Source organism: Bison bison, unplaced genomic scaffold, assembly GCF_000754665.1.
Source record: "Bison bison bison isolate TAMUID 2011002044 unplaced genomic scaffold, Bison_UMD1.0 scf7180017864346, whole genome shotgun sequence".
NCBI classification, from domain to species: Eukaryota; Metazoa; Chordata; class Mammalia; order Artiodactyla; family Bovidae; genus Bison; species Bison bison.
In genome coordinates, this window is record NW_011494918.1 from 2959862 (window position 1) to 2982721 (window position 22860).

Here is a 22860-nt window from a genome sequence, read left to right on the forward strand (position 1 = left end):
CTTCTCCTCCTGCCCCCAATCCCTCCCAGCATCAGAGTTTTTTCCAATGAGTCAACTCTTCGCATGAGGTGGCCAAAGTACTGGAGTTTCAGCTTTAGTATCGTTCCTTCCAAAGAAATCCCAGGGCTGATCTCCTTCAGGATGGACTGGGTGGATCTCCTTGCAGTCCAAGGGACTCTCAAAAGTCTTCTCCAACACCACAGTTCAAAAGCATCAATTCTTTGGCGCTCAGCCTTCTTCACAGTCCAACTCCCACATCCATACATGACCACAGGAAAAACCATAGCCTTGATTAAACGAACCTTTGTTGGCAAAGTAATGTCTCTGCTTTTGAATATGCTATCTAGGTTGGTCATAACTTTCCGAAAAATTGGTAATATTTAAGATATCAGTTAAATGAAATATAGCACAGCATTTGTACTATGGAATACTATACAATCCTTAAAAAGAAAATACTTCCATGGAAGAGCTCCATAATATACTATTCATCAAAATAAACTGCATAAGTATATGATCCCATTTATGGTCTTAAAAAACTGTGTGCATACTCAGTTGCTCGGTTGTGTCTGACTCAAAAAATCTAAAAATATGTATTAGGTGTGTATTAAAAAATCCAGAAATATACTCCAAAATTCAACAGTAGTTACCCACAGAAAAGGAAATAGGATTAGGGGGTGAGAACAAAATGGAACTCTCACTTTTCCTCTTTATATTTCAGTATTATTTGAGTCTTCATGCTCACAGTGAGCATGAGTTTTGGCCTATGTGTATTTGTAAACAGGCAAAAATATAACGTGATTTAATTTAAAAAACCCATATGCTTATACATATTATTATAGACAGAAACGTGGATTGAAATTTTTTAAACATTAGCATTGATTGTTTCTATTTTGTGAATTTATAGGTGATCTTAATTATCTTTTTTGCTTACCTGTATTTTAATTTTATCTTAGAAATTAGCATAGTAAACTAATTTACATATAAATAAAATAAATTGCTACTATGTAATGTATCGGAGAAGGCAATGGCACCCCACTCCAGTACTCTTGCCTGGAAAATCCCATGGATGCAGGAGCCTGGTGGGCTATAGTCCATGGGGTTGCTAAGAGTCGGACACGACTGAGCGACTTCCCTTTCACTTTTCACTTTCATACATTGGAGAAGGAAATGGCAACCCACTCCAGTGTTCTAGCCTGCAGAATCCCAGGGACAGGGGAGCCTGGTGGGCTGCCATCTATGGGGTCTCACAGAGTCAGACATGACTGAAGCGACTTAGCAGCAGCAGCATGTAATGTATGAATAGAGGGACATACATTGTTACTGTAAAAAGGGCACGAGTATGTGAACAAGAAAACCACAACAGAAGAACTATGAACGGCTAATACTCTTAAACGCTCTCATTCTAAAGGCACATGTTTTGCCATAAAGTAAGCCCTCAATAACCCAATAATTGCAATTACTATTCCTTATTGTACAGCAATATGTGAATATGAAACCTCATGAAAACTACTCAACAAAGGAAGCTGCTAAATTCTGAATGCAAAAATGTTGCACAACGTTCCTGTTAGAGTCCCAGGAAAATGAGGCCTCGCTAAGGACATCTCCTGAGGAAGCTGTCAGTCCTGTTTCTAACCTCCCGGAACCTTCTCTGAGAAGTTCACATCCTTCTGATAACTCTGATAGGGGAAGAGCAGAAGAGAAAGAGTCAGTAAATCTCCGTTCAGGACTCATCTGAAGTTTGGCTTCCTGAGAACTGGTGTTTATTTACCATGGGAGGAAGAGAAAGAAGACATGGAAACAAGAACACAAATTCATTGGAAGAAGAGTATATGGTTTTAAGATGAGGGATACTTGTCCTACACTCCAAACATTTTCTTGCCCCCACCTCCCCAAGATTCTTACCACTGAAAAGAAACCGACCCCAGATCAGTCTATATTCTAATTGGTTCAGTGATTAAAAGATAAGGGGACTGTTGTTTGTGTAGTATTTTATTATAAAAGTAATAAATGGTCTGTACAGAAGAATTAACAAAGCAAATGAAAAGCACCAATAATTCCATCCCCAGAAACAATCACTTTTAATATATTGGCATACGTTAGTCTATTTCAACATTTCTGAAATCATCCATGGTTATCTAATTTTTCTCATATAACCTGTAACGTATTTCTGTGTTGCTGCAATTTCTTAATAAAAGTAATTTACACTGGCTGTGTGAATGTATAATAGAAGAGTCCTACTGATGAACGTGCTGAGGCAAGGAAGAAATCAGCGGTCAGTTATCTGAGGCTATATCACCTGTGAATGTCAGAACAGGGAGCTTCAGGATTCAGAGGACTGAACTCTGAAAAAGTCATTCTCCTTCTTTAGAACTGCAGTATCCTCTTCTACCCAAGAGGAGTTCAGGCCAGAAGACACCAGATCCTGGCCTCTCCGATTCACTGCCCCAAGTCCCAGGCAAGACAATGAAAACTAAAGGCGTTTCTGGTAATCGGACTCTGAGTCTTCCTCTGCAACATCCGGGTGCGAGAGGAGTGAATAGGTGACTGTGTTCTCAGCCTGGAGAAAACAGAAGGGAGCAGTGAGGATCCGCGGAGAGGCCGCAGGAAGGAGGCCGCAGCAGAGGCAGCAGGGTGGAGGAGGGGGAGAAGGAAGATCAGGCGGCGGAGGGCTCACCTCAGTTCTGGCAGCATCATTTTCAGCATCAGTGAGACCGGCTGTGGGCAAAGAGAGCAGAGGTGAGCAGGCGCACAGCTATAGCCTGGGGCCGCCCCACACTGAGGCGGGGCCCAAACCAGGCTTGAGGGAGGACCACTGACCCCAACTCAGCCCTGTGGGCCGAAAGCTTGGTTCCCAGCCCACCCTCAGTATCCCAGACATGGCGCCCCCACCAGCTACATTAGCAAAGGGAGACAGTCATCTGTACTACACTCTTTTCAGAAAACCACTATTTTCTTCGAAGCTACCAGGCAGCTTTTGGGATTGGAGATACTGAGTAAGAGGTGTGTGTGGACTGGGTTGGGGACCTTTCCAGGTTAGCCAGATGTATTGGGTTGGCCAAAAAGTTCATCCAGATTCTTCTGGAAGCTGGTACAGAAAAACCTGAACGAACTTTTTGGCCAGCCCAATAGTATGTCTTTGTCGGAGCTCTGGAGAATCTCCTACTCCCTCACATCAAAAAGAAAGAAAGCGTGAGAGTGAACAAGGGAGGCTGAAGAGAAGGAAAGAAGGAAGCAAGCAAGCCAGCCAGCACTCTCCTTGGTGAAGATCTAAAACACATCCAAATTTCCTCATGTTTTTGCCAACAAACTCACTTTGCCAGTGCGGAAAGCAGCTCAGTATCTGCAAAGCAGCATTCCTCAGGAAGTGGGGAAGGAGTCTGAGACAATGCATCTAGTGTCTTCATTCATCTCCAGGACACAAGGAATCCCTGTATGCCATGCTCCAACTTCTGGAACAAACCACGTCCTGAATCCTCCTTCTAATGCATCCCTCTACAATCCCAGCAACCTAGATGAGCCTTTGGGGAAACCATCAGCCCCAGTGCCTTCCTGTGAAATAAACACCTTGTGAAATATATTTATGCCAGTGGTAGAACCAAACATCAAAATGGCTAACCCACTTGTGTTCGGACGTTTTATCCTACGTCAGCTTGGCCCCAGTGCAGACTCAGGTCCATATCCCCACTTGGCCTGGCCATGGGACCTAGGGGTCTTGCTCAAAGTGCCGCTGGACAGCTGGGCCGTTTTGCTCAAGCTCTCAAATCTGTTGGCTCTGCTCTGAGTCATACTCCAGCCATCAGAGGTGGGGTCCTCAAGGGCTTCTTTTTCCTGTCTGTTTCTGCTGTCTGGGAGCCCCCAGAGAAAGCTCCAGGTCCCTCCAAGCTCTGGCTTTAACTACAGTCAGGAAATCACCTGGGATAGTCCTGCTCCTTTAACATATCCCCACTTGGGCCAGAGTTGATGGGCACTGACTCTCAGAATGTCAGACCGGAAAGGCTTCGAGGTCCTCCAGGCCAATGCACTCATTTCCTCAGTGAGGTGATTAACCCCCAAGAGAGGAAACGACACTCAAGATTTCATTTTATGATAGCGACCAGGCTAGTGCCAGGTTCACATTTAACAAACCTACAGGAGTGGGCATTAGATCCAGGCTTTGTCGACAGAGGAAAGCCTGCTAATGTAGCTAGTACACAGAACTTTCTCAGCCTAAAATCTTCTCTTCATGTTCCACTAAGAGTTGAGCCCTTACCCCATCGCTCACCCCATCTACTCTTACCCCATCTCTCCACAGACACGGACTACAGCAAATCTAGGCTTTATTCCCTTGGCCTCTTTCCCCTTTCCTCTAGAGTTTTCTCTCTTTAATTCTATTTGCCTTAGTCTTACAATATCTAACCCCCACCCTGTGCCAGCTCTTTCAAAGCTCCACAGAAAGACCTAAATATCTCTGATGTCCTGCTCTGGAAATACCCCTAGAAGTTCTAGCCCCAGAAACTCAGACAGGGCCATTGTCTCTCTATCTAGGATAGGTATTCATCTCCTCATCCCCAGTGAGGTCCTCTTCAGGCCCAGGAGTTAGTCTCAGAACTGACCAAGAGATTTGAGCCCCTGCCCTCCTCCCACTGCCCCCTCCCTCTCCTGTGCTCACAAGCCGCCTCTTGATGCACACGGCAAGCCGCTTCTTGACGCACACGGCAAGCCGCTTCTTGACGCACACAGCAAGCCGCCTCTTGACGCACACGACAGGGTGTCACTGAGCCCACAGAGGGGAGCTGCACTCACCTGGTTCCTCAGGGAGGGTCTCTCCCATTTCCCTGCGCTCAGGGCTTCCTGGGAGAGCTAGGAGGGGCACATGGAGGTTAGTAGGATTACGGGGTAGAACCTAAGTCTTCAGGACCACGGACCAGAGGCAAGACTGGGTTAGAACCAATATATACCCTTCTCCCACAGACACGCCTCTCCTCCCCACTTCCCAGAGACTACCTTAGCCTATAAAAGGGCTGGTCTAGAGAGGTAGAAGTTGGCTAGGTTAATAGTAGGGACTCATGGGACTGTCAGAAAGGCCATTCCATTGCACCTTTCTTAAGCTTGCTCTGCCTTTTAAAAGCATCTCTTTCTCCCTCTCAGTTTTTCTCACTGAGTCTCTGCATTTACTTACCATCGGTAACTGAGGTCTTGGCTATGAACCAATTGCAAAGTGCTTTGTGAGGTATAAGTAGTATTTTTTCTCTTTGTCAGTGGCTCTGAGTCTTTTTTTCCCTTTTACTTTCTCTGTGTCTGGATAACTTTGGCACTTTCTCTCACCAGTAAGCTAGCTTTACAGTGTTAAGAATTGTGATGATCTGCTTACTAGATTTCTATAGCACCTTCCCTTCTCTCTCAGCAATTTTACATTAATATTAATACTATGGGGGGAAGGAGCCTGCTTTCCAAGAGCTGAAGTTCTTCAGCTGATCAGTGAAGAGATGTTTATTAATCATCTTACTGTGTGGCAAGCACTGTGCTAGGTGCTGATGGGAAGAGGAAAGAAGCATAAAACAAAGAGACATGCTTACTGCCCTCCTGTGCCCTTTAGAATACAGATTAGTTGTTTAAAGGTACCCTATGTCAATTCCATGAACTTTCTGCCCTGCTTCACCTTCTTTTTTTCTGCTTCACCGTTTGTGGCTTCGATGGCATCAAATTGCTCCCAGCACCCTCCTTACACTTCCCCGAGCTCCATCCCAGCCACAGTGTTTCTCATTTCCATGTCTCAGCCCCCACGCCTGTAATGCTCATCTACCCTCTTTGCCTGGTTAACTGCTAGCCTCAAACATCACCTCCTCCATAATGTTAACAGCCCGTACTATAGTACGGTGCTAGCTGTGTGCTGGGCACTGTTGTAAGAGCTGCAGGCTCATTCATTCTCATAACCTTATAAGGTAGGTTCTATTTGTGTCCTCATTTTTCAGATGAAGAAACTGAGGCACATAGAAGTTGAATATGATGAGGAAAAACAACTGTTTTCCTGAAAACAACAACAACAACTTTGTTTCCCTGAGTTGCCACCTAAGAATTTTACAGTATGATCACCTTGCTTACTCCCAGAGTATGGACATTTAAGATAAGGACTTGAGTTTAGGATTCCCGCTGTTAAGTTCTCACTTTGATTTTCCTGGGGCATCTTTCAAAACAACCACTTAGATGTTAAGCCCACAAATATGTTGGTGTCCTCCACCTCAGCCACTTCATAAATAGTGGCTTGACACTGTCCTCTCTGCCCACCCATGACCTGGGGCAAAGGGCTGCCACCCCTTCTCATTTCTGGGATCTCTGAGTGGCAAATCTTGTGACTCTACTTCCTTTATGAGAATGTATTGAAACTGTATTTTCAATGAAAACGACCCAGGGCTTTCACTTCCCCAGTCTAGGAGTTCAGATGCTGAAGGAGCCGCCAGCCCCGTGTGGGTGGCTCGTGCCTCCTTGTTCAGCTGGTCGTGATGTGAACATTCTTAACACGCCAGCTCCATCTTCTCAACACACAGAGAATAACTCACCCCCACGTTACTCAGCCCGTGAGCAGAGGCGCTTAGATTTGAACTGAGGCAGTCTGACCCCCCAGTTGAGCTTCAATCACCATGCAACACTACCTCCCTATGACGTTTTCTCTAACTGGCCCAGCCCGTGCTGGGTCATTCAGGCTCTTCTATCCCTGTCGTAGCCTATGCATTCTCTAATACTGGTCTTATCCCCTCCAGTTACTATCTGTGCTATTGTACTATTTGTATTTCAGTCTTCTCGACAATATTATGGACTCCCTAAGGGCAGAGGCTGAACTTTTCTTTAACTTGGCATCATCCACAGAGTCTATCACAGTGCTTGACACATAAGCCAATTTGTTCAGGCCTGTTAAATGAATGAATAAATAAAATATGGGACTATATATGAATGCTAAGGATTCTCTAGCCCAAAGATAAGGGTTCTAGCCATGGTTGGGGTTAGGGCCTTGGCTAAAAAGGAACTGATAACAAGAGGGACCAAGAGGAACCACAAACCTGAGATTGGCTTTCTCCTGAGGCAGAACCAGGTTATTATGGCCGCAACAATAGCCACTGCAGCAAAACAGGTGCCTATAGCCACAGCTGTCATCGATGAGGGGCCGCTCGAGCTGGACTCTGGGGAAGACAGACCTCAGGACCCTCCCTATGCCACTTCACCCTCCCTGCCCTCCTCCAGTGCAGCACTTGCTTCCTCCCCCAGCCTCACCTGCACAGGAGTTCTGTGAGTGGGTTTGTGCCTCCCCCACACCCTTTCGATTTCTCTGCTAATCAAATGAAGGCACACTGCTGAGTGTATAAGGTGGAGGGAAGGGTTCCTTTTAGCCCGTGGGGATAGCAGGAAGCATGAACCTGAAGCCTCCAACACTGGACCCCTAAACTGTTTAAGAACATGCTATACCTTTGGGAGTGAATGGACATATCATGAAACATGAGAAAAAATTAGGAAAACTTCAGTTCTTAGGAATGTCCAGGAGCTTTGGGAACTTCTACACCAACGAGAAAGCTCTGCCTCACTGCTGTGCTTGGTGTGACGGGCTTATATTTCAAAGTGGAATAAGAGCCTCATCACCTGTCACTTGGGAGCTGAGGGTTCCAAGCTCTGGACAGCATTTATCAAGTGGCCCATACCCCTGCCCTTGGCCCCAGAGCCAAGGTTTGCTACTATGGCATTTCTCAAATCTCCATTTAAGACCATGTGACTTTATTCCTAACTATCCATCTCCTCTTCTCCCATCCTTTCATCTGGAGAGAGTCCCCACCTTGGACAGTGATGTTCACTGGCTGTGACGAGTGTAGCATCCTCCCGATAAACGCTGTGCAGTGGTACTGGCCGCTGTGACTGAGGTTGGCGCGTGGGATAGAGAAGTTGGTGCGCTGATAGGAAAATATCTTGGATTTCCCACCCTGGTAGAATGTGATCTTATTCAGAGGCTGGTTTCTCCAGCTGTGGCACCTCAGCATGATGGGCTCCCCTTCCTGGAACACGAGGCTGGGGGTCTGGAGCAGCAGCCAGTCTGAAAGACACAAAGGGACCGCAGGACCCAGAAGGTCTTGACTCAGATCTGAGACCCAGACCATCCCTCCGGGGGCCAGTGTGTGTCGGGGGGAGTTTAAATGTGGACTCACACACCCCTGGTCTCTAATTCTGGCTCCTTCGTGTATGCACCCTGTGATCCTGGGTAAATAATGAATTCTTCTGGGCCTCAGTTTCCTCGTATGTGGAACTAGTCACAATAGTACCATTAGCTGTGCTGTTTACAGTAGTTGCTGGCACACAGTAGGTGTTCAGATATGCTTGTCTTCTCGTTCCCATCCTGGGAGACACAGCTGCAGCCCTGTCTGGCCCAAGAGGCCTCTGCAGGTGGATACAGGGGACCCAGAGTGCAGTCCCTTCCCCGAGGAAGGAGGGAGGTGGGGGAGAAGCCAGTCTGAGAGAGAAGACAGCATGTGAGGGGGACAAGCAGAGACCTGTGTCCTTGGGGAGAGTCACAGGCACCCAACAAATATTGGTTTACTTGGTGCATGTTAGTAAACAAACGTGGAATTTCACTTCAGCGGGGACTTTGTCTCAAGCCAGCAGTGACATGGGTGGGCCATTCATTAGCCAGCTGTGTACTTTCCCTCAGTCATTTTAATCCTTTTGCTGAGGAAATATTTTTAATTTCTTTATAGTTTAAGGAATAGAGGCTTAGGTAGGTACTTATAATCCTGACCTCAGCCCATGCCTTCTGTTTTCCTGAAGCTGTAGGACAGATCAGAGTTGGAATTGGAAAGAAAGGGTAGAAAACAACAGATACATTGGAAGGGAGAAGGCGAATGAAAAAAAAAAAGCCACACGTGTGCCAGTCAACCACACTTAGTCCCTTCAGCAGATCAGAATGATGCCAACCAAGCCCCTACATTGGCTGGTGAGCCTGCCACATACATGGAAGGAAACGTTCACAGCAGAGGGAGTGAGTGACAGGGAAGAGAAAACCACGGGCCACAGCTACAGCGGGACAGTGCAGAGAGAAAGTGGGGCGCCCGGCCTTTGCTCTGTCACACAGGCTGGAAACCCACGCCTAACACTGGGGGCAGTCCTGTGTTCCACCCTCTTCCTCCCCCATCACCCTCCTCGTGAGGAGCTCAGACCCTGGCTAGACGTTCTACTCCAGGATTAGGTGAGCAGTCCTCGGTCTCTAGTCTGCTTCTTTATACAGGTTGGATTAAGCTAGATGGGAATGCTGAGAACTGTAGAGATTTTTTAAAATGAAGTAGAACTCAGAGAAAATGTCAAAGCTGCTTCCATGTAGCACCTGCAACCAATTACTTCTCCTCCCTGTCTGGGGAATCCCCTCTACAGAAGGTGTACAGCCTTAGAACAGCACTGGCTTCTCGGCAAAGTCTCCGCTGGTGCCAAATTTTAACCTGTACAGTGGAAGCCTCAGCCTTAGGGTGGTTTGTCCAAGAGGGCCATCTGAGGTCTCCTTGAGGACAGTTCCTTGGTGCAGATCATAAGGGCAGGGCCCAGTTTCATGTTTGTGGCACTCATGAGGTGTTGTTTAAGTCATAAAAGGGCATTTCCGTCAAACTCCTGGGAACAAAACTCCTCTGCAATCTCCTGGAAGCCTTGTAGAGAAGCAATAAACCTACATAAGACTCCAAAGGCTAAGATTACTAGACAGGAACACAGGGTCGATGCCATGAATCCTGGCATAGGCAGAGCCGAATGGAAGTTTCCCGGGCCTCATTCCCCATGCCCAGCTCTCACTGATAAAGGCCCAAGGATGTTGGAGAGAGTGCTTTCATCATAACTGAAATCTCTGAACCCCAGCTAGAGTGCTCCTGACCCCTGCCGCACGTGCCCTGGATGATGGCATGGATGGTGTCAGAGGAGCAGCAGGGTCCACACTGGTGACCACAACATGGTGAGCCTCCCGAAACTCTTTCATTTTCTCCCTCTTCAGCCAGAACTGGCAGCTACAGCTCACACAGTACCTCTTAGTGGAACTCATGAAGCAGAAAACTCTTGGAGCCGTAGAACTGTTCTGCGGGAGTATACTTCCCACAGTGCTGGAACTTTGGGAGATTTGCCTTCTTTACTGCTGAGTAGATGGGTTGTCCCCTTCACTGGAGCCACCTGACTGATTCTTATTCAGCCCTGTCGGGAGGCCAGTCTACAGTGGCTTATCAAACTCTTTCAGTAATGGAGAACACTGGGAATGCTTCTGCTCAGTCCTGGGTACCAAAGCCCTCAGTTACGTGAGTGAGCATCTGGGGCTTCACAGTGCTTCGCCAAGCTTTGAGTCTCCATTTGTCTGGATACCATGGCTAAGGTAGAAGGTGGTGCTAATGGGCAGGGGCCTCGGCTGCCAATCCATCGCTTGGTGAATTACCATTCCCATTGGTCACTAGTTCAGCTTCTTCTCCAAGACTGTTCTCCTCATCTATGGTCTTGGGCTCTCTGCTGCCTGAGAACCCTCGGCAGAAGCACTGAACGCAATGTGGAGACGTCATCTCCCTCCTCCTTGCATTGGACAGCCGATGTCTGGGCTTGTCCAGTCAGTGCACAGACTGCATGAGGAGAACAACAGGGACCTGTGCTGTGGTGGCTGAGGCGCAGTGAGGCTCGTGGGTACTGCTGCTGCTGGACCACCTGGAGGTGCGCAGCTGGGCGGGGGGTACTGGGACTGACGGTGCTGGAGCTGCAGCCAGTGGTCGAGAACAATCTGCAGTCGGACAACCACTTGTTTCTTCAACAGCTGGATCTGTGCTGTTGCTAAATCAGTGAACGGGGCTTGACGGGAGTGACTAAACCCATCAGGGTCTGGGTGGGAGCAGGTGTGGCTGTCCGTGTCAGGCTCATGCCCTGCTGACCACTCCCATCTGCTTCTGCCTTCCTGGCCACTGCACTTTCTGCCTCTGGCTAACACCCCGGGTCAGTCACTGCCTGGATGTAGGCAAGGGCTCCACCTCTCCAGTGCCTTTCCTTGGGCAGCTCCTACCACCACCTATTCCTCACGAGGGCAACTCACCCAAAGGCCCAGGTGTTTGGCCACTTCTTCCTGGACCCATGAGCCTATGTCCACTGCCTCCACCAGCTGGACTAACGTTAGCAAATGGACCTGAAGTCCTAGAGGGAGTCTGAGCCACAGCTAGGGCCTGGCAAAAGGCCTGGGGTAGGCCAGAAGAGAGGTATTAAAAAGCAAAAACATCACTTTGCCAACAAAGATCCATACAGTCAAAGAGATAGATTTTCCAGTAGTCATGTATGGATGTTAGAGTCGGACCATAAAGAAGGCAGAGCACTGAAGAATAAATGCTTTCAAATTGCGGTGCTGGAGAAGACTTTTGAGGGTCCCTTAGACAGCAAGGAGATCAAACCAGTCAATCCTAAAGGAAATCAACTCATTGGAAGGACTGATACTGAAGCTCCAATACTTTGGCCACCTGATGAGAAGAGCCGACTCATTGGAAAAGACTCCAATGCTGGGAAAGATTGAAGGCAAGAGAAGGGGATGACAGAAAATAAGATGGTTGGATGGCATCACTGACTCAGTGGACATGAGTGTGAGAAACTCCAGGAGATAGAGGACAGGGAAGCCTGGCATGCTGCAGTCCATGGGGTCACAAAGAATTGAACATGATCTAGTGATTGAACAGGAACAAAATGGGGAATAGCATTCTGGGTGGAGCCTTGGGCTGAGACCTGTTGTTGCTCATTGCCAAGTTCTGTACTCAACCGTATCTGCATGGACTCCAGGAGCCTGAGCAGATGGTACCTCCTGCTGGACTACAGCCACTAACAAGCATCAGGATGAGTTGAAAACTAGAGGCCAGGGTCTGCTGGGCCAGGGTCTGCTTTACCTAGGATTGTTTTCCCAGCTGCAGTCTTGGATACATCTAGGGCTGGGATAGGTTGAGGGAGAAGGATGTCGTGATCTCCAGTAGCAAAGATTGGGTCAGAGTTGTAACACCAGAAGAGTTCACTCTGGGATTGGCTGGTGCATGGGGAGGCTGATGCTGTGGCCTGACTGGGGCCTGGGTGGTGCTCAGCTGCTGTGTCTTGCTGGCATTTGGGGTGCTGATCTGCTGCCTGGCAGCAGTTGTGGCCAGCTGGACCACAGCCAGCCCACGCAGCTGGGCCTGCTGAGCTGCTGCTGGCACAAATTGGTGTAAATACTGAGGCCCACAGAGCTGCCCCAGCAGTGTCTACAGAGCCTGCCCCACCTCTTGTTTATAGAGAGCCTTTGCCTTGGACTGAGAGTGCCTTGCCTTCTGTTGGCACTGGTCTCCATGGTAGTGGTCCAAGGTCACCCAGGCTGCTGTTGGGCTCAAGGACGTCATATCTAGCTCTGCACCTAGGTCCCCCAGGGTGGTGCCCACCTCATGTGCCAGTCGTTCCATCATCAGTCACAGTGGCGGGGGTGTCTCCCATAGTCCTGTGGAGAGGAAGCCCCTCAGCTCCACCCCTTCCTGGAGGGCCAGAGCACTAAGGCCAGGGCCCTGCCAGGCCACTGAGGCTTCCCTCCATGACTGTCTTTTCCTGCTAAGCCCAGAGGCTAAAGATGGCAGGACTGGGACTGGAGCCCACTGGGCCTATTAGATACTTAAAATGTGGGTATTCAGGGAGGGAAGGGGACTAAATGAACAGTAACAATGACAATATTTATCATAATCACATTGCAGCTTTTTTTTTTAATGGAGAAACTATTTCTTGCCAAGAGCTTTGGAAAATCATTGATCTGTTCAACAAACATTTATTAAGCCCTGCCCTGTGCCTGTGCTGGAAATATAAGGAGATGAAGACACAAGTTTCACCTCAGTTGCACAGAGAGAGGGCAGGGATTAGGGAAATGTTGATTCTCAACAGAACCTCATGTGGGAGGCAGTGGTATCTCCACTAGCAAGTGAGGAAACTGAGGCTCAAAGGTGAATGAAATCATCATGTTTAGATGGCTAGTAATTCCCTGTGCATTTGACTCTGCCACGAATATGGGAAGATTTCTATGATTTAGAGGTTTTCTTCTGCTTCTCTCACACCCAGATGCCTGTTGGTGGCCTGGTCACCTTCTTGCTCAATCGGCACCAAGACAAAGGAGCCCAACATATTCTGAGAAATCTCTTAGGAACTTCCACCTCACCACTCATACTAAGCCGAGGAGGTGGGTTGAGAAGGGAAATGAGTAGACCAAAACCACTTCAAACAACTCACAGCCGTGCTTTCCAGTAAGTAGGCGACTGCCCTTTCCTAAAAACCTCTGCATGGAAGCAGATTTCATCTCCCCTTGTTCTCCCAGACTCTCCAGGGCCTCCTCCACTGACCGGAAATCACATCCAGATGCACAGCGTCGCTGAGGCTGGTCTGCTCCCTCTGGCACCTGTAGGACCCACTGTCATTGCTGCCGGCCCTAAAGCTGTAGCTGGGCTGCTTCTGGGTGTGGATGGAGCTCCCGTTATGGAACCACGTGGTGAGGTTGCCTGCAGAGAAGCTGGTCCCCTGGCACATCAGCGTCACGTGATCCTCCCTGAGCACATTGATCCACGCAGGCTGGATGCTCACCACAGCTTTTGGGAGATCTGCTGAGGGGCAGAGAGAGGAGGCAGCATGAGGAAAAGGGACCCCAAGGGCCTAAGCAGACCCCAAATCTCAGATGATGGAAAACTGTGGCCATGCTGCAGAGATCAAGAGAAGAACCCAACCCAGAACAGGTCCACACCTGAAAGCAATTCCTCCAACTCATGTAGCCACACAGGGGCCCCCAGGAACCCAGATTCTCTCAGGGAGGAGAGGAGGAGGGGTAGGGAAATGGGAGAGGGGGCAAGCACACAGTCGAGAAACACAAGTACACCTCGCCCAAGGAGCTCTGCCCAGTTCCTTCTCTCTGTCTCTATTTCTCTTTCTCTCTCGAACTCACACTCACAGACACACACAGACATTACACATACATCCTTTGGGGAATCACTTCCCCCACCCTCATAAACTGAGGCATTTGGACACTAGTGGATAAACTGTCTTCCCAGCTGGATGAAGACAAGTGGGGCCACCTGGTGGAGGTGCCAGGCTGAGAGTCAGAGGTCACATTTCTCTTCTGACCTGCTTCATTCCTTATCCTGTAGAATAGACCTGTTCTGACACCAAAGCACAGATGAATCTCTATGGCCTCAGGAGAATCAGAAAGAGTGAGAAAGGCCAGAAGGCCAGTCTAGGAGCTCTGGATTCAGTGACCCAGGAGAGCCCCACCCCCTACCAGCCCTTGGTGGTGGAGAGGTTAGTGGTGCTGAGAAAGGAGTGCCCAGCAGTGTTCACCCCACCCAGCCGCAGCCAGTAATACGGCCTCCTAGTTCTCTCCAGGGTAACAGGCCCTGAGAGCTTCAGATACATGCAAAGTAGATGATTTATCAACCCATGGGGATAACCTAAGCAGATCATGTGATTCTGCATGGTCTGGGCTCGTGGTTTAGTTTGGAGAGAAGAAGGCAATTGATACAGAGGACAGTTATTTTCCGTGACAGAATCTGTGAGGTATCATCATAACAGAAGCAGGAGGGCTGAGGCATCTGTGTCCCTTGGCTGCCCACCCCTGGTGGCTTCAGTGGAAGGGAAGCAGGAAGGAGAAGTGGGTGCAGGGCTTCTTGTGGGCACAATTCCTCTTTCCTGGCTCTACCTCAATCTTGGATTGCTGGTGCCTCCAGAGTTCCTCCACACAGGGTGCAGGGAGCAGAGAGAGCTGGGGGACAGAGGGGATGTGGTGGAGCACTTACCAGGTTTCCCAGAAACAGGAGCTGCAAGAGAGAAAGCAAAGATCAGCCTGGTGTTTGGATATGATGATTCATCATTACAAATAATCATCAGTCCCAGGTCAAATTCCCTTCACCTGCACAGATTTCCCTCTCTGTGTTATTCCCTTTCTCTTTTGCATCACCCATTTCTCCTTCTCATCTGGGTCTTTCCTACCAACATAAATATGCTCCAGGATGTTTCATTAAAAGGATAAAAATCTCACTTGACCCTGCATAGAATTCCAAAAGTATTTCCCTGCTCCCTTTCCCAGCCTGATTTCTCAGTTCTTTTTCTACATAGGCTATCCTCATTTCTTCTCTTTCCAATCACTGAACCTCTCTAGTCCACTAAAACTTTTGTCAAAATCACCAATGACCTCAATGACAAATTAAATGGATATATTCTATTCCTCTCCCAGATTCCCCCCATATAAGGGTATCTCTTTACCATCTACCCAGGTATTCATGCCAGAAAACTGCAAATTCTCTTTTATTCCTCTCTCTCCCAAACCATCTACCTTTGCACCAGTAAATTCTTGTTCACCCTGCTTCCAGTTAGTCCTTAAGTGCATCGACTTTATCCATGTCCAAACTACTTTAGGCTACCATCAGCTTTCTTCCATCTCCTAACTTAGCTTTTCCCTTCTTCTATTCCCCCTGCAATTCATTCCCCACAGAGAAGCTAGAATCATTTTTAAAATAACAAGTCAGATATCACCCCCCTGCTTACAAGCTTTCTGGTTTCCTCCTTTGCTCTTAAAGTAAAATGTAAATATTTACAAGGCCACACCTGATACAGTCCTTGCTCACCTCTCCAGCTGCATCTCAAGCTCCACTTTCCCTATTCACTGAATTCCAATAATACCAGCCCTCTTTAAATTCTTCAAACTTGGGGCTTTTCTGTATGCTGAACTCTCTGAACCCACTTCCTTTGTATCTTCAAATGGCTTAATTCTTATCTTGCTTCAGGTCCTAGCCTAAAAGTCACTTCCTCAGAAAATTCTTTCCATATCATCCTGTTAACACAGGCTATTCTCTCATCTCCCCCACAACAACTGTTCTTATCAGAGTATCCTGTTTACAGCTTCATAGACACTTCCCAATTTATGCATTTGTGCTTTTTTATTTATTGTTTGTGTCCCTCAGTAGAATGTAAACTCAAAGAGGGCAATAGCCATGTTAATTTTATTTACCAATACTCTGAAAATCATCCATTGAGTGTTACCTAGGTGAGAGATAAGACAGCCCAAAGTTGTGATGACAGTAGAAAGTGAAGATGGGGACATAGGCATGAGGGAAATGTAACAGGCAGCAAGAGAGTGCGACTTGATGAAGTATGGGGTTTTGTGAATGGGTGACCAGGAAAATAGTTAATTGTGCTCACACAAATATAAATGTTAGGAGGAGAAGAACATTTGTGAGGGGAAGATGATAGAGTTTGAATGTGTTTTGTTTCTGAGCTGACAAATCAATTTGCAGGTTTCCAACTGGGAAAATGGAAATATAAAATTGTATCTGACACAGACAAGAAAGACAGGTTTGGAAATTATTGACATAGAAGTTAGCTAAAAACCAGAGTGTGCAGAAGTGACAGGTGACAGTACAGGCAATGGGTAAAGAAGCAGGACCAAGAGGAGGAGGAGAAACAAGAGATGAGAAAACTAGAGAGAAGTCATCTTCCACTCATTCACTAAACAAATATTCAGTTCACTTCAGTCGCTCATGTGAATATTAAATGTGTTCATGCTCTGTATCGTCACTGTAAGGGAGACAGAAGGCCGTCTCTCTCGTTCCCTGATAAATCCCCAGAGTCTGCACATAGCATTTATTTAATGTGTAAACAAGGCAGTCTGTGGACTCTGGAAAGCGGAGAGTCCTTGGACACATTGCCTGGCTCTAGAGGAACATCTACCTGTAAGAGTAGGGTCAGAGCTTCATTAGGTAGGCCGTGGAGCAGCGCTGAAGGCATTTATGGAGTACAGTGGCTCTCCCCCAGCCATAGCTGAAGAAGCCATGGCCTCGGTGTGCAGCGTGGATCCAGACAAGAGGAGACAGGAGCAGTCAAGACTAGACCAGAATGTGTTGTAATAAAATGAGCTACAGAGCAATGAAGACCTAAATCCTTGGTGACACCAAAGAGGCAAGTGGACAAAAATGCCGGAAGTCTCTCCCAGGAATCTTGCCCAGGGCTCACACTGATATCGCCACGGCAGGGGCAGGGAAGTGTGCACCTCTCCAGGCCTGAGCTCCTCCATGTGAAAGAGGGAGGACGTTCCGTGTGCTCCTTTTCCATGCTATTCTACTTCACTCCATCTCACCTTGCTCGTGGGGGAATACTCTGTCTTCCTCATCTCCACCCCCTGTCCCAGCATCATCCAGCACCAAGGGCCAGGGCTCCCAGCACTGACCAGATTTTACTACCCATCATAGTATGTAACTTGGAAAATGGCTGGCTGTATGTCTTCCTCTGGAACCATCCTGAAGTGGATTTGATGGTCATACTCCAGAAATTAAGTTTGGGAGGACATTCCTGGTGATACGACTCCTCTACTTGGCCTTCCCTAGACTCTCCCACCAGCATTATCAGTCCATGGTCCCTAGCCCAGGGCTGAGAACGTGGTCAGAAGGCAGTGCTCAATCACAGCCCAAGATCCTCTCCTTCTCTTTCATCAGTGATAGGACACCTCTCCCTGTCTGTACAGTGCAAACAGACATGCATGATGTCTCTGGTCTCACAAGTGATGATTCTAGAATTGCCTGGCTTATGCATTCTCTGGTTCCTATTCCCTGCATAACTGAGACCCTCCTGTGCTTTTTCCCAGGTAGATCTCCTTTCTCATAAAGAGAACAAGTTTCTGCTGTCTGAAGTGGTTTCAGGGGCACAGAGAGCAGCCACTGCCCCCCACTACAATGTGCTGTCTTGCTTCCCCACATCGCCATGGTATCACTGACTCAATAGACATGAGTTTGAACAAACTCCAGGAGATGGTAAGGGTCAGGGAAGCCTGGCATGCTGCAGTCCACGGGGTCACAAAGAGTCAGACACAACTTAGCAACTGAACAGCAACAACATCTCCTATTTGCCTAAGACATCATCAGCCCTCTGGCCTAAGATTTGGTCCCAGTGAAACATGCATTTCTAAGGAAGATAAACACCTTGGCCATCATTAATCCTTCAGGTCTAGCTCACTGGACTTTCCTCAGAGCTGGTTCTGCGTGGGAAGTGGTAGATTACCAGGGACCTTGGTGCCCAGTGACTTTGGGCAAAACACATTAAAAAAAAAAACCTGACTTCTGCCAATTGCACAATTTCCCAAGGCCAGCAAGGTTGTCAGCCTGTGATTTTCATCAGCCTGCCTTCACCCTCCTGACTTTCCTGATGTGCTGCCCACTGTGGCCCTCGTCCTTGTCCCAGCTCAGCCCCAACCCAGGTGGCAGCAGCTGACTTAGAGAAGCCCACCTGCCCATGGTCCTGATCCACTGTCCCTGCTGTGCCCCCCACTCACCCAGGAAGAGCAGAGCTGTCCACAGTAGCATGTGGCCCCAAGGATGCCAGGGCGTGCAGTGAGCTCGGTTCCTCCTGGCAGCAGGGAAGGCTAGGAATGAGGGGATCCCCATCACCTCCTGGAGCGAGCAGGTTGCTCTGACAGCCCAGCACGACAGGCACTGGCTTCTTTTGAGGCTTGATAGATTCCACCCAGAGGGCAAATTCAGGAGTCCAAAAGAGGAAGTGAAAAGAAGTGTTGCTTTATCATTGGCTCCTCCCCTTCCACCCTCTTTCATCTAGAGAGTTCCCTCCCAGAAGATTCAGGGCTTCCTAGAATGAATCTGGCTCAGTCCCACTCCAAATTCACAGAAAATGTAGGAACTGGGAAACAAATTCTCCTCCTTCTCTGGGGCCACAGCTGGGCTCAGCCCCAGGGAGGAAGAGGGGAATGGTCACCCCTACTCAGCTCAGGACTCCCTGTCTGTCTCTGTCTGTTTGGAAAAGGCGATGGAGGAGAGTGTGCCAGGGGACTCCCCATCTTCTAGATCCATTTAGAGGTGCAGACACTGGCGTCAGACTCCTCCTGAGACTGAGCAGAGGGGTTTGAGGCTACCTTTCCCCATCATTTGATTGCCTTTATTATCATAATCCAGACTCCATTTTGGATTGTGGAACCAGGACAGAGAAGTGTGTCAAGGTGGCGATAGAATGATCATTCGCATCTTTTATCACCCCTTGACTTCCATTCTTTTTAAAAAAGATATTTAGTCATTTATGTATTTGACCACCCCGGGTCTTAGTTGCAGCATGTGGGATCTTTTGCTGTGGCATGCAGACTCTTAGTTGTGATGTGTGGGATCTAGTTCCCTGACCATGGATGGAATGCTAGGGCCCCTGCATTGAGCATGTGGAGTCTTAGTCACTAGACCAGAAGGGAAGTCCGTCATTCATTCTTGTACTCATCCCTCCAACAAATATCTTTTGAGGAGCAACTAGTGCCCTGGTTCTTTGTTTCTCACCCTCATTCCCATCACTGTTCCCATCACTATGGCGTGGTGAAGAGCAGGGCTTTGGAGCCATATTGGTCTAATTTTGAATGACAGGTAGCGTCTCAGAACTACAGATTCCTCATCTGTATAAATGAAGATTAACTTGTCTATCCTTCAAGCGGAATTTCTCAGCCTCAGTGTTACTGACATTTGGGGCCAAATAATTCTTGATGTTAGGACCTATCTCATACGCTGTAGAGTGTTTAGCAGTATCCCTGACCTCTCCCCACTAGATGCCAGGGGCAACCCCTAACTGTGAAAATAGAAATGTCTCTAGACATTGGCAAATTTGCTCTTGGGGGCAACCTTGTTGCTGACTAAGAATCACAGTGGTCATGGTTTTTGAAAATTAAAAGAGAATGTGTGTGCTAGCACAGGCCCTGGTGCGTTGTGGGTATCCAGTCAATGCTAGTTTCCTTTTTCTGCTCTCTATCATCGTCCTCATCCCGTGTGTTCACCCTCAACATCCCCAGAACATGAGATGCTCTGGGATCTCTCTTGGGACCCTCTGCTGGGACCTCTCTCCCAAATGCTCTCTCAGGAAACAAGCTGTAATATTCAAGGAAATGATACTGTAAAACCTGTTCTTACACTCTGTGGTCTTCAGAAACCTCAGCAGCACCCCCGCCCCTCCGCCCCATTGGACAAGGCTTTACTACTGGCCCCATTCTACCCCATCCCCCACTCCCAATCCTCCTCCAGCCCTTATCTGATGTTTAGGTGAAAAAGTTTCCTTAACCAGTGTCAAGACTCCAGTGAGCTATTATCAACACTTTAAAAGTTAATTTATATAATGTGACTCACAAATTGGAGCCACCCCAGTAGAGCAGCCCACATCATGAATTTAAGCCCAGGTAAGCCTGCACTTACAGGAAACAGCTGTCCAGGAACTTAGCATGCACCAATCACAGTCTTCCAACTCAGCTTTAGCTATCAGGATCTTCTAGCCTTGTAAGTAAACTCCCAACTCCTAGCCAATGAGGCCCTGTTTCCACATGGCCTCCTGTAAAGCTCTGTAACACTTGGCCTTGCCCAAATCCCTTGGAAAGAGTTCTGCTTATGAGGAACTGTACTGCCTCAATCCATGGCTTGCTTTCCCTTGAATAAAGGATATCAGTCTTATAACTAAATCACTTTAGCTTTGTTGTTGGACAGGTAGGGTATATCTCATTTTATTGTGCTAACTTTATTGAGCTTTGCAAATGCATTTTTCACAATCGGAAGGCTTGTGGCAACCTTCACTGAAGAAGTCTGTTAGTACCATTCTTTTTTTTCAACTGCATTTGGCACACTTTGTGTCCCTGTGTCATATTTTGGTAATTCTCACAAGAGTTCAAACCTTTTCATTATTATTATGTGTTATGGTGATCTGTGATCTTTGATGTTCCTACTGAAATTGTTTTGGAATTTTTAGCAATAAGGCCATCATAAATTAAGGTGTGTACATGATGCTATTGCACACTTTATAGACTATGGTATAGTGTACACATAACTTTCATATGCACTGGGAAACCAAAAAGAATTGTGTGACTCATTCAATTGCAATATTGGCTCTACTGCAGGGGTTTGGAACCAAACCCGCTCTGTCTCTGAGGTACAGCGAGTAATGTCAGTGAAGCGTAGTATGAGGACAGCTACTGAGGTTCTAAGGTTGGCTCTGAGATGAAAGTGAAGGTTCCTGCAGAGCCACTTTACTTTGCTGCCTCTTCAGCATCTCCGGTAAATTTCTCTTAAATCGAGCTCCACCTATTTGCCATTTGGAGATCAAGTTTGTTTGTTCTAACCCTTTTAGGTGGAAATTTGGGGTGTGAGCTACTCCAGATATTTCGTGGTGAGACCTAGTAGGCCACAACATTTGAGTTTATGCCCAATCTCAGCTACAGTGTAAGCATCTACAGGCGGTACAAAAAGATCTCAGGAACATGCTCAGGCAGCCAGAAACAGTAAGTCTGGTTGAACTAAGGAGGATTATTTAAACAAGGGAAAATAATAAGAGCCCCTTATGCAAAAGACTGGAAAAGGGAATGGCAACCCACTGCAGTATTCTTGCCTAAGAAATCCCATAGACAGAGAATCTTGGCAGGCTACAGTCCATCGGGTTGCAAAGAGTCAGACATGACTGATCGACTAACACACACACACAATGCAAAAGAAAGATGGTGGCAGGCATTAGGAAACTCCGAAAGCTTGAGGTGAGTCCACAGAACAAACTGCTGAGGGACTTGGGGAATGGAATTAAGACTATAAATTTGGACTAGTTTGACCAAAAGCACATCAAAATCTAAGTAGGCACAAGTCAAACTCTTGAAAGCCATCAGAGCATCTGCCACTATAAAGACATATGGGAATCTTAGAAACCAAAGCAGCAAAATTGGTGGCCACAGACTAAGCATTTAAAAGCTGTTAGAGGGCTTACCACCTCTGTCTCAGACTCCTGGACTAGGATAAGTTGGTAGAGGAATGGGTTAGACTGACAGTAAGTCATGTGCCAACCTCACAAAAATGTCCAAATAACCAGCTACACTGTTGAATACCATATAATCCCCAACCTGGAGGCACTTCCCTATTAGGCATTAACTTGGCTCTGAGGAAGGCTTTCTTATCTCTCCTTGCTATTCTTTAGAACTCTGCATTCAGATGGGTATATCTTTCCTTTTCTCCTTTGCCTTTGGCTTCTCTTCTTTTCACAGCTATTTGTAACGCCTCCTCAGACAACCATTTTGCTTTTTTGCATTTCTTTTTCTTGGGGATGGTCTTGATCACTGCCTCCTGTACAATGTCACAAACCTCTGTCCATAGTTCTTCAGGAACTCTATCAGATCTAATCCCTTGAAAGAACTGACTCATTTGAAAAGACCCTGATGCTAGGAAAGATTGAAGGCAGGAGGAGAAGGGGACGACAGAAAATGAGATGGTTGGATGGCATCACCGACTCAATGGACATGAGTTTGGGTAAATTCCGGGAGTTGGTGATGGACAGGGAGGCCTGGTGTGCTGTGGTCCATGGGGTCGCAAAGAGTCGGACATGACTGAGTGACTGAACTGAACTGAACTGAACTGTATATAATCGTAGGATTTGATTTAGGTCATACCTGAATGGTCTGGTGGTTTTCCCTACTTTCTTCAACTTATGTCTGAATTTGGCAATAAGGAGTTCATGATCTGGGCCATAGCCTGCTCCCGGTCCTGTTTTTGCTGACTGTATAGAGCTTCTCCATCTTTGGCTGTGAAGAATATAAGCAATCTGATTTCAGTATTGACCATCTGGTGATGTCCATATGTAGAGTCTTCTCTTGTGTTGTTGGAAGAGGGTGTTTGCTATGACCAGTGCGTTCTCTTGGCAAAACTGTATTAGCCTTAGCCCTGCTTCATTCTGTACTCCAAGGTCAAACTTGTCTGTTACTCCAGATATCACTTGACTTCCTACTTTTGCATTCCAGTCCCCTATAATGAAAAGGACATCTGTTTGGGGTCTTAGTTCTAGAAGGTCTTGTAGGTCTTCATAGAACCGTTCAACTTCAGC

General features: G+C 47.4%; 1 protein-coding gene across 6 annotated transcripts; it reads right to left on the minus strand.

Moving 5' to 3' along the window:
* Positions 1-1971: 1971 nt before the first annotated feature.
* FCGR2B (Fc fragment of IgG, low affinity IIb, receptor (CD32)) lies at positions 1972-18546 on the minus strand. 6 transcript variants are annotated; one of them, XR_826555.1, is made up of 9 exons: positions 18308-18546; positions 14784-14804; positions 13344-13601; positions 7799-8053; positions 7035-7154; positions 4783-4839; positions 3313-3449; positions 2675-2715; positions 1972-2557 (listed from the first exon to the last, which is right to left on the minus strand). XR_826555.1 is itself a non-coding variant. In XM_010854691.1 (8 exons), the coding sequence occupies exons 1-8, from the start codon at positions 18417-18419 to the stop codon at positions 2471-2473; spliced, it is 948 nt and encodes a 315-aa protein (XP_010852993.1). In that variant the 5' UTR covers positions 18420-18546; the 3' UTR covers positions 1977-2470. The 6 variants fall into 6 exon arrangements, 3 of the variants coding, with proteins under 3 accessions (XP_010852994.1, XP_010852993.1, XP_010852995.1); XR_826557.1 differs by lacking the exon at positions 4783-4839 and having other exon boundaries at positions 3313-3446; positions 18308-18545; XR_826556.1 differs by lacking the exon at positions 4783-4839 and having other exon boundaries at positions 18308-18545.
* Between the last annotated feature and the right edge of the window lie 4314 nt (positions 18547-22860).

Excerpts from the sequence above, each read along its gene's own strand:
- FCGR2B (XM_010854691.1), bottom strand. The coding sequence starts at position 18,419 with ATGGGGATCCCCTCATTCCTAGCCTTCCCTGCTGCCAGGAGGAACCGA. Across the intron at positions 7,155-7,798 it reads AGTGAACATCACTGTCCAAG|AGTCCAGCTCGAGCGGCCCC; the intron begins GTGGGGACTCTC and ends TGTCTTCCCCAG. Across the intron at positions 2,716-4,782 it reads GACCCTCCCTGAGGAACCAG|CCGGTCTCACTGATGCTGAA; the intron begins GTGAGTGCAGCT and ends CTTTGCCCACAG.